General features: G+C 47.7%; 1 protein-coding gene across 1 annotated transcript; it reads right to left on the reverse strand.

Moving 5' to 3' along the window:
• Positions 1-732: 732 nt before the first annotated feature.
• c32h9orf116 (chromosome 32 C9orf116 homolog) lies at positions 733-8416 on the reverse strand. The gene is made up of 3 exons (XM_033049323.1): positions 8134-8416; positions 2159-2237; positions 733-1069 (listed from the first exon to the last, which is right to left on the reverse strand). Exons 1-3 carry the CDS (start codon positions 8286-8288, stop codon positions 881-883), a joined length of 423 nt encoding a protein of 140 aa, XP_032905214.1. The 5' UTR covers positions 8289-8416; the 3' UTR covers positions 733-880.
• Between the last annotated feature and the right edge of the window lie 4022 nt (positions 8417-12438).

Consider the following 12438-nt stretch of genomic DNA (forward strand, 5'->3'; position numbering starts at 1 on the left):
AAGAACGAAAACACTGAAAATTTCTCATTATAATTTCTGGAATTTCTGACTGGAGACAAGTCAAACTTCAGTCATCCAAGGATGGCTGCAAGGACCGCTGTTAAATAAATTGGCTGATTCTAAACTGGTTGATATCGGCACTGGTGGAGCCCAGGGTCAATGTTTTCACATAAAGGGTGGTGGGTGTATGGAATGAGCTTCCGGAGGAGGTAGATGAGGTAGGTACTATCACGATGTTTAAGAAACATTTGAATATGTACATGGCAAGGACAGGTTTAGAGAGATATGGGCTAAATGCAAGCAGGTGGGATTCGTGCAAATGGGACAGTTGGTGGTCGGTGGGCAAGTTGGGCCAAAGGGCCTGTTTCCACACTACAACTATCAGTCCATAAACAAACAGATTGGGTTTATCTGAAATAAAATGGCCCCAACATCGATGCACTCCTTCTCTCTGACCAAGAGGCGTTTACTCTGTAGTTCCCCAGCTGTGGTACAACATCTTCCCAGGACTAATCTAATGGTGCAGTGTCGCACTGCTGTCCCAGCGTCTCTCACCACCCCTCTCAAAGTACATGAGGAGCTGCGGAGGAAGTGCCAGCGTGCGTTAGGTGTTCAAACCTTGAGCAAGACTTGAATTCACAAACTAAGTCATGGAGTGAAGGTTGGGCTTTGAGCAATGACTACATACAAGGGAATTACAATGGTTTAAAAATAAATACTAACTCCGTTTAATACTAGTTCTGAACGAATACTTTTAATACACTAAATTTAAATTAATTGAAGGGTCAGGTAAGGGACATGCGCAGTAATTGCAGCCACTGGTACAGAGAACGGGCAGCGGGGGAAGTATCCGTTAGGAAGCAGCGGGCGATGGCACCCACTATTCCGTGTCTGACGTTCCGCTCCGCAGGTAGGAACGGTGGAAGTTCAGACGGTCCTGAAACCTAACGAGGTTGTCTGGCCCAGTGACCAGCGTTTTGTCCAGGTCCACGTTAAATCCATTGTCTCTGTACATCCCACATTTACTTAAATCATCAGAGATTTTCCGAGATATTGCAAAGTAGCTGGTCTGGAATAAGAACAGATTGGTTAGGATGAGTCTGAGGGGAAAGATAGAATTCAGCCCTGAGCATTCGCCTGGCACCGCTCCTCATTAAATCTGCAGCAAACTCTCAGCGATCACGCAGAATCCCCTTCTATCCCGGTCCAAAATCCAGCTCCAACATTTCAACAACATCCCCAGAAGAGCAATGATTTTGCCTCCTTTGGGAAAATAATAACTACAGATATCATGCACATTGGCTTCTGCTTGGGTACAAGTTCTGGTGCGAGTGAGTCTCAACAAAGTATGCGTGTACAGTGTTGGATTGTTACCCAAGTATGGGTTTCATGGGCATTGGGATAGAGTCACACACACACACACACACTGACCCTCACTGGGGTACAGGTCCCACACACACACACTGACCCTCACTGGGGTACAGGTCCCACACACACACACACTGACCCTCACTGGGGTACAGGTCCCACACACACACACTGACCCTCACTGGGGTACAGGTCCCACACACACACACACTGACCCTCACTGGGGTACAGGTCCCACACACACACTGACCCTCACTGAGGTACAGGTCCCACACACACACTGACCCTCACTGGGGTACAGGTCCCACACACACACACTGACCCTCACTGGGGTACAGGTCCCACACACACACTGACCCTCACTGAGGTACAGGTCCCACACACACACACACACACCCTCACTGGGGTACAGGTCCCACACACACACACTGACCCTCACTGGGGTACAGGTCCCACACACACACACTGACCCTCACTGAGGTACAGGTCCCACACACACACACACACACTGACCCTCACTGGGGTACAGGTCCCACACACACACACACTGACCCTCACTGGGGTACAGGTCCCACACACACACACACTGACCCTCACTGGGGTACAGGTCCCACACACACACACTGACCCTCACTGGGGTACAGGTCCCACACACACACACACTGACCCTCACTGGGGTATCCGTTCGATAAATTATGAATCTGAAATTGGACTGTTGACTTCAATAGATTATTAAAACATTAACAGACACCACAGTAAAGCAGCTGATGTCACAGATTACTTTGCTTACCGGCATTTCATGAACAGTCGGCTGCTGACTCCCATAGATTTGGTTGGTTGTTCGATATATCGGATTAAGAGGTCGGGATCTACAGCATCAGTCAGGCAACAAAAATGCAACTTATTGGAATGATTGTAAGACATCATATATCTACTTTATATTAAGCCCATTACTGAAGCCAATGGTTATTCAGCCCGTCCTGCCCACCCATCTGCTCTCAGACTGTACATTGTCCTAGGGTGATCCCTGGGTTCCTGCCCTGTCCGCAGTGTGTAATGGTGGGAGCAGTGTGGGAGATGAGAACTGGACGGGAAGTTATGCATAAATGTTCATCCAGCTGTTCCAGATGTGGTTATCACCAGATGTGAGCATTGTTGGCAATTAAAAGTTCATAAGTGATGGGAGAAGAATTAGGCCATTTGGCCCATCAAGTCTACTCTGCCATTCAATCATGGCTGATCTATCTCTCCAACCTAACCCCAGCCTACCTTCTCCCATAACCTCTTACACCCGTACTAATCAAGAATCTGTCTGTCTCTGCCTTAAATATATCCACTGACTTTGCTTCCACAGCTTTCTGTGGCAATTCTTGCATATTTAACTCTTATAAGAAAAGGGCAAACTGGAAAAGGAAGGATGGGGTGGCCCAGATAATAAAGAACGGGATAAAGGCAGCAGAGCCAAAGGATCTTAGCCCAGAATGCTTCAACGGAACTGAGAAAGGACTTGGAGCAGAAATTATTGGAGGCAAGAAAGAAACAAAATGCTGGAATAACTCAGCAGGTCAGGCAGCATCTCTGGAACGTCAGAGGTTGAGGGGAGACCCGCTAGAAGTAATTAAAATTATGAGAAGCATAGATAGGGTAGACACTCAGAACCATTTTTGTCCCAGGGTGGAAATGTCTACACTAGAGGGCGTGACTAAGGTGAGAGAGGGAAAGTTTAATGGGGATGTGTGGAGCAAGTTCTTTTACACAGAGGATGGTGGTGGAGGCAGGTACCATAGTGGTGGTAAAGAGGCTTTTAGATAGGCAATGGAAGTGCAGGGAATAGAGGGATATAGATCAGATGAACTAGGCATCTTGTTATTATGGGTCGACGGGCCCGTTCCTGTGCTGTACTGTTTTATGTTACTATAGTTGACATTTGGGGTGATCACTTAGCCCTGTTCTCCAGAGATGCTGCCTGGCCCGTTGAGTTACTCCAGCATTTTGTGTCTTTCTTTGGTAAACCAGCATCTGTAGTTCCTTGTTATTAAATTATTGTGCTGTGCGGATTCTGTGGGTCTTAGACTGCAGTGGTAATGCAGGATATAATCCATAAACTTGGCATCATGTTCAGGGTCACAGGGCCGGTTCCTGTGTTGTACACTTCTATATTGCATTCGGGGGAGGGGGAACATGACTATAAAATAGACACAAAAAGCTGGATTAACTCAGCGGGACAGGCAGCATCTCCGGACAGAAGGAATGGGTGACGTTTCGGGTCGAGACCCTTCTTCAGTCTGGTTAGGGATACGGGAAACGAGATATAGACGATGATTTGGAGAGATAAAGAACAATGAATCAAAGATATGCAAAAAGGTAACGTTGATAAAGGAAACAGGCCATTGTTAGCTGTTTGTTGGGTGAAAACGAGTAGCTAGTGGAACTTGGGTGGGGGAGGGATGGAGAGAGAGTGACTGCCTATATTAATATGGTTGCAGAAGATCCTACAAATATTGATTACTCTGCCCCCTGCTGATCCATTTAAATTCCACAAGTCTTCAGGAGACTCTTCACATGTTGTCACCCACAGGGAAGTCCCTGCATAGATACCGTCAGCCTTCTGGAGATTCCCAGTGAATATTGACACACTCCTGGGATGCTCCTACAGTCACAGTCACAGGGATAGGATATAAATACCATCAGCTCGGTAACCCTGTGCTGCTGTAGGGTGTGAAAGATTAATATCACAGTTGCAGTATCTGCTTCAAACACCAGCAATGGGAAATGCCAATATTCATATCCAGCTGCAAACAAGGGAACGCAGACACATCCATGATCAACACACACTTAAAGCTCTGGGATCTACGGAATAACAGCCCCTATTTGAATCCCTGCAGAACCTGCTTTACGCGCCTTATCGTTTTTGGAAGGAACTGCAGATGCTGGTTTACACCGAAGATAGAAACAAAATGCTGGAGTAACTCAGCGGGACAGGCAGCATCTCTGGAGAGAAGGAACGGGTGACGTTTTGGGTCGAGACCCTTTTTCAGACAGAATAAGTGTCTCGATCAGAAACGTCATCCACTCCTTCTCCGGAGATGCTGCCTGGCCTGCTGAGTCACTCCAGCATGTTGTGTCTATTTTACGTTTCTTATCATTGTGTTATAAATAGAGCCAGGCTGTTTAGGCGCTAAAAAACTCTGAAATAGGCAGGCAAAAAGGCATAATAATGTATTGACAAAAATAGGCATGAAAAGGCATTTATTTCCACCAAAATATGGTTTAAAATGATAATATAAAGGTAAACTACATTAAATGACCAAAGTTGCCTGGTTGCACATAATTACTAGCATTTTTATCAAATTACCTGGTGTTAAACTATGCCGTCTGTCAGACAGAATATGCTTCAGTTGTGAAAAACTTCTTTCTACCTCAGCTGAGGTCACTGGTGCATCCCCGAAACAAGCTACAGACTCTATTTTCATATCGATATCTTGTGCATAACAACTACCTTTGAGAACTTTAGCTATGTTTTGTATTTCTTCAAGATCTTTGTTAGCTAAAATCCCCCTCTCACATTTTCCTTGTATATCTTTACCTACTGTACATCGCAAGGAATTTTACGGATATCGTCAGTTACTTTGTTGAAAACCTGGAAGTTATTCACTAATGTTTCGCCACGTTTCTCAAGGGAAGTGATAACTTGTGGGAAGTTTGCAAAATTGGAAGCAATAAACACAAGGTCACGGAGGAGGGAGTTTTTCTGCACGATTTCACTGCACGATCCTGACTGCAGCAGATTCTTATTCAAAACAGTTGACAATTTCTTTTATCTTTTCAAAATTTGCAGCATAGTAGAGTATAGCAGAGAGCCATGTACCCCACCTAGTCAAAATGGGCTGAAGAGGTAGCGGAATCTCGGGTGCCATTTCCTTGAACAACTGCACACGTGATGGTGCTTTGAAGAAGATTTTCTTGACATTGGAAACTAGGCGATCGACATTTGTAAACAAGCTCCGTAAGTGCTTGGCAATTCTATGAAGTTGTTGAGCCAAGCATATCAAATGCAACATTTTGGGGAATAAAACTTTAAGAGCACGAGCAGCTTTTTTCATGCACGGAGCTGCATCAGTCACAAACAGAAGAACATTCTCGTGTTTTATACCTTCTGGCCAAAATACAGCAAGTGAAGATGTAAACAACTGAGAAATAGTTGAACTGTTTGACTTCTCCAATACTTCCGATGTCAACAAATACTCCTTTGATGGTTGACCTGCCTCTAGTGTACCGACGACCACATTGACAACATATCTCCCCACAGCATCGGTTGTATCGTCTATTGAGATCCATATTTTGTTGCATGCAACTTCATCTCTAATTTTCTGCACAACAATGTTGAAGTTGCTGTCAACATAATTTTTCCGTAATGATGACTCGCTTGGTATAGGTTCCTCTGTGTATTTCCCTAAAAAACCTCTGAGAGATTTGTTTTCCAATTTCCACAGTGGAATTCCAGCATCAATGAATGCCTTGCACAGATCACTCGAAAACTCAGATTTGCGACTGGAGCCAGCAGTAAATGTAGTGAGGGGACAAGCTTGGGTATTTCGCTTGGGTAGTCTACACTCCAGCGGTATCAACATTGACTTCTCTAATTTTAGATAGCCCTTGTCTTCTCCCTCCTCCCCCTCACCCTTCCCAGCTCTCCTTCTAGTCCTACTGTCTCCGCCTCTTCCTTTCTTTTTCGCGCCCCCCACCCCTCCCCCACATCAGTCTGAAGAAGGGTCTCGCCCTGAAACATCGCCTATTCCTTCTCTCCATAGATGCTGCCTTACCCACTCGATTTTTGCAGCATCTGCAGTTCTTTCTTAAATAGATCTTGGAGAAGGCTGAACCAGCGGTCAGCGGCACGAACGAATGAATGACTGATGGTGGCGCCCCTGGTTTCACCCCGGTGGTGGAAATGTTGTAAGTTATACTATGTTAACACGTTAATAATAACATTAATATTAACGTGTTAACATCGAAAACGTCATTGTAATCACGGTACAACTAGAGAAAATAGCACGACCTTTTAGCAAAAGGCAAAAAAAAAGCTGATTTAAGCACTCGATCGTGAAAAAGGCATTATCTTGGTAAAATCGTCAGAAAAGGCATGAAAAGGCACATGGCATTTATGGCAAAATCCTGGCTCTAGTTATAAACAACTTGTATGCAAAAAAGAGAAGAAAAAAAAAAAAAACTGCAGATACTGGAAATTTGAAGTAAAAACAGGAAGTGTTGGAACCACTCAGCAGGCCATCCAGCATGTGCGTAAAGAGAAACAGGTATCGTTTCAAGTCAAAGACATTGTGGGCCGAAGGGCCTGTTCCTGTGCTGTACTGTTCCATGTTCAGAGACCCTTCATCAGGACTTGACCACAGCACCAAGTCTCTCACCCCTTTACCTCCAGAGTGGAGACTGATGCATATTTGCTGGATGTTACTTTTGTATCCTACCAGCCTCTGGGTTTGCCATTTCTACCGCCGCCATTAAGATTCAATCACCTCTCCTCAAGACTCCCTGGTCTGCCCTTCCATCCCCACCAACGACTTCCCTTTTTAATGGACTTTCCAATGCAACTGCGGGAGATGCAACGGCCGTCTTTTCTCTTTCCACAGATGTTGTCTGACCTGCACAGTGTTCTCCAACATTTTCTGTTGTCATTTTTGTTGACATATTCTTGAGATTCCTTCCCCTGAACTAAATTCCTTGGATCCCCTTCCCAGGGATCTGACGGTCAGAACCTTTTTTCCCAAGGTGGGAACGTCCAACTCCAGAGGCCACAGCTATAAGGTGAGAAGGGGGAAGGAAAGTTGAATGGAGATGTGTGGGGCAGGGATGGTGGTGCAGGCAAATACGATAGTGGTGTTTAAGGGGCTTTTAGACGGGCACATGAAATTCATTGCCACTGAAGGCTGTGGAGGCTAAGTCAGTGGATACATTTAAGGTGGAGATTGATAGGTTCTTGATTACTGCAGGTGTCAGGGGTTTTGGGGAGAAGGCTGGAGAATGGGGTTGAGAGGGAAAGATAGATCAGCCATGATTGAATGGCAGAGTAGACTTGATGGGCCGAACGGCCTAATTCTGCTCCTATAACTTATGAACTTGGAAGTGCAGGGAATAGAGGGATATGAGATCAGATGAGATCAGTTTAACTGGGCAACGTGTTTGGGATACTGAGTTGGATGATCAGCCATGATCATATTGAATGGCGGTGCAGGCTCGAAGGGCCGAATGGCCTACTCCTGCACCTATTTTCTATGTTCTATGTTTCTATGAGACAAACATTGTGGGATGAAGGGCCCCGTTCCTGTGCTGTACTGTTCTCTGATCTCACTCACTATTTGGATCACCCACTCCCAGTATCTATCCCTGACATGATACACACTGGTTGCCTATTTCCACATCCCCATTCCCCAAAATTCACTTCCATGCTTCTTTCTCCTTAATTCTATTGCATATATCACATTTCTTTCCCTGTATACAATCGATGTAGCCCATTCCACGTATTAAATTCCTTCCTTGAATAAGCAAGCACCGTGGATCCCACTCGTTTGATCCCATTTCAGCACAACTCTGGAGGTCTCTCACTACATCCCGTTCGTTAGATCCCAGGGTCTGGATCGCTTTCCCTGGATAACGCCCCCAAAGCCTCGCCAGATGGATCAGCCCGGTGGCCCTGCCATCCACACGGGGAAACCGTCCCCCTCGGCCGGTTTGCTCCCCGCTCGCTACCTGTAACCATGGAAGATGTTGGGATGCTCGAATCTGTCGGGGACGCCCGGTTTGACCCGGTAATAATGGCTGGTCCGTGGCGAGGGAGGAGGCTCCGGCTCCGGCTTCGGCTCCAAGTATTTCACCGTGGGCTCCTTCACCCCGCACAGATCCATGGCGGGAGAAACTGCAACAGCGGCCCGTCGCCAGGCAACGCGCCCGGCAACGCAACATGGACTGTAAACAGGAAGCGGAGAACCGCCCAATGGGACAGACAGTGTCTCATGGAGGACCTGAGGCTCCCTCTTCTGGGGGTCCCACACACACACACTGACCCTCACTGGGGTACAGGTCACACACACACACACTGACCCTCACTAGGGTACAGGTCCCACACACACACACTGACCCTCACTGGGGTACAGGTCCCCCCCACACACACACACACTTACCCTCACTGGGGTACAGGTACCACACACACACACTGACCCCCACTGGGGTACAGGTCCCCCCCACACACACACACACTTACCCTCACTGGGGTACAGGTCCCACACACACACACACTGACCCCCATTGGGGTACAGGTCCCACACACACACACTGACCCCCCACTGGGGTACAGGTCCCCCCCCCCCCCCCACACACACACACACACACACTGACCCTCACTGGGGCACAGGTCCCCCCCACACACGCACTGATCCACACTGGGGTACGGGTCCCCCCCACACACACACTGATCCACACTGGGGTACGGGTCCCCCCCACACACACACTGACCCACACTGGGGTCCGGGTCCCACACACACACACACACACACACTGACCCTCACTGGGGTACAGGTCCCCCCCACACACACACTGATCCACACTGGGGTACAGGTCCCACACACACACACACACACACACTGACCCCCACTGGGGTACAGGTCCCACACACACACACACACACTGACCCTCACTGGGGTACAGGTCCCCCCCACACACACACTGATCCACACTGGGGTACAGGTCCCACACACACACACACACACACACTGACCCCCACTGGGGTACAGGTCCCACACACACACACACACACACTGACCCTCACTGGGGTACAGGTCCCCCCCACACACACACTGATCCACACTGGGGTATGGGTCCCCCCCACACACACACTGACCCACACTGGGGTACAGGTCCCACACACACACACACACACACACTGACCCCCACTGGGGTACAGGTCCCACACACACACACACACACTGACCCTCACTGGGGCACAGGTCCCCCCCACACACACACTGACCCACACTGGGGTCCGGGTCCCACACACACACACACACTGACCCCTCACTGAAGGTGCTTTAAATCTCTGTGAGATGCCAGCCCTACAACATTTCCCATGACATAAGGGCAGCACAGTGGTGCAGCTGGTAGTGCTGCTGCGCCACTGCACCGAAGACCTGTGTTCAATCCTGACCTTGGTTGCTGCCTGTGTGGAGTTTGCACCTTTTCCCTGTGGCCACTCGGTTTTCATCCGGGTGCTCCGGTTTCCTCGAAGACTTGCGGGTTGGTGGGCGAACCAGCCTCTGTGGATGGGAAAGCGGGATAACATGGAACTGGTGTGGATGGGTGATCAATGGTCGGTGTGGACTCAATGGGGCGAAGGGCCTGATTCCATGCTGTATCTCCAAACTAAATTAAACTTCCCCCTTTCACTTCTGTGTTGTTGCCTGACTCACCAAAGTCTCCCCAATTGCCTCCCAAGTCTTGAGGAAGCAGCTCAGCCCTCTGTCTGCCAAGAGAACATATACTGAACATTGCCATACCAGCTGGAGATGTATGTTTGCTCAATAACATCATGGATTTTATGCATGCCTATATTTTATGTATAAAAGTAGCTACTATGATACTTCTATCCATCACTCTTCCCTCTGGTGGTAATGCCGAGGCAGAGGCAGAGCATTTATTTACAGCAACTGCATTCTTGTGCTATAATAAATATTTATTCCTGATCCTGATGCTGGGCAGCACAGTGGTGCAGCGGTAGAGTTGCTACTTCCCAGCACCAGAGACCCAGGTTTAATCCTGGCAATGGGTGCTGTATGTACGGAGTTTGTACATTCTCCCTGTGACTGTGGGTTTCTCCGGGTGCTCCGGCTTCCTCCCGCAACCCAAAGGCTCCAGGGTTTGTAGGTGAATTGGCTTCAGTAAAATGGTAAATTGTCCCCAGTGTGTGCATGTGATGGTGTTAATGTACGGGGTGATCGCTGGTCGGCGCAGACTTGGTGGGCCGAAAGGCCTGTTTCCATCCTCTATCTCTAAACTAAAAACAAAACTAAGCTAATGTCCAGCACTACTGGATCCGTTGCACCCATGGAATTCTGCTGCCTGTTGTTCCCAAGGGAGGATCGGCAATTTGATTGCCTTCGGAAGTCTTTAGTGAGGCTTTTCCAAATGGAGAGTGAACATCTGGCCATTGGGTGAACAGGTTCCATGCTGGAACCTCAAGACTAGGCCACTGTGATGGACATCTTTGTTGCTCTTCCAGTCCCACATCGATAGTACTAATGTCATATATCACAGAAAGAGGCCCTTTGGCCCACTGTGTCCATGCATGCCAAACATTGCACCCATCTATACTAGTCCCCATTTACCAGCATTAACATTGAACAGTACAGCACAGAAACAGGCCCTCAACCCCTTAACGTCCATGTTGAACTAGGTCCATTGTCCGTCCTATTAATTCAGGAGTGTTCTAATGACCTTTTGATTCAAATGCCCATGTAGATGCTTTAATGTTGTCAGAGTGCCTGCTTCCCCATCTCTTCAGGCAACATGTTCCAGATTCCAATCACTCTGTTTAAATAAATATTCTCCCGGACATCTCTTCTTAACCTTCTGCCTCTCACCTGAAGCCAATGCCTTCTCCGATGACCCCTCTGTGGACCCAATCCATCCAGCTCATCATTTTATCAGCCTTTCCTCACCAGGGAAAGCAACTTGGGTTGCACAGTGGCGCAGTGGTAGAATTAATGCCAGAGACACAGGGCCCATTCCAACTCCGGGTGCTAACTGCACGGAGTTACTACATTCTCCCTGTGACCGCGTGGGTTGTCTCTGGGTGCTTCAGTTTCCTCCTACACTCCAAAGACGAGCAGGACTGTAGGTTAATTGGCTTCTGCAAATTGTCCCTGATGTGCAGAATAGAACTAGTATACGAGTGATCGTTGGTCAGCAGGAACTGGTTGGGCCGAAGGGCCTTTTCTGCACTGCATCTCCAGACTTAAACTAAACCCCACCCTGCTTACTTGCATTGATTTTTCTTTTCCAAGCTCATCAGAAAATTAGTTGCTGATTTCAACTTTCTTAATGTATCTGGATGATGCAATGTCAGAAAAGTCTGTTTCTGAACTCTCACAACATTTCTCAACACCTCTTTCCAGAAATGCAGTCTGCAATATTCTATTTTTAGAATGTTAATGTTCTTTGACTTTACCATTATTTCGATGACCAGGTGACTTCTTGGTGGGATCGTGTACAAGCAGCTTAAGTCTGTTCCCAGCCGTGCTGGTCTTGACCTTGGTGTGATATGTCTGGTAGTTGTTATTCTCCATGGTGACGTGAGTGGATATCAGTCCACTGTTACTCAAAATTAATAGAGTCATACAGCGTGGAAACAGGCCCTTCGGCCCAACTTGCCCTCACCAATCTACATGTCCCAGCTACACTAGTCCCACCTGCCCGCGTTTGGTCCATATCCCCCCAAACCTGTCCTATCCATGTACCTGCCTAACTGTTTCTTAAACTTTGGGATAGTCCCTCCCTCAACAACCTCCTCTGGCAGCTCGGTCCATACACCCTCCACTCTTTGTGTGAAAACATCACCCCTCAGATTCCTACTAAATCTTTTCCCCTTCACCTTAAACATTTGTCCTCTGGTCCTCGATTCACCTACTTTGGGCAAGAGACTGTGCATCTATCCGATCTATTCCCCTCATGATTCTATACACTGCTATAAGATCATCCATCCTCCTGCGCTCCAAGGAATAGAGTCCCAGCCTACTCAACCTCTCCCTGTAGCTCAGACCCTCTAGTCCTGGCAACATCCTCGTAAATCTTCTCTGTACCCTTTCCAGCTTGGCAACATTAAGATTTGCAGATTATATGTACCATGTGTTTCCTTGTGTCCTGCCATTTTTCTCAAATCTATAATTGGAATCAGACTATGGATTCCTAACACTGGCCATTGTAACTTCTGGCACCCAGCTTGGCCGAACAGAAGGTAGACACAAAAAGCTGGAGTAACTCAGCAGCTCAGGAGAAAAGGAATAG

This window comes from Amblyraja radiata, chromosome 32 (genome assembly GCF_010909765.2).
Source record: "Amblyraja radiata isolate CabotCenter1 chromosome 32, sAmbRad1.1.pri, whole genome shotgun sequence".
Lineage (NCBI taxonomy): Eukaryota > Metazoa > Chordata > Chondrichthyes > Rajiformes > Rajidae > Amblyraja > Amblyraja radiata.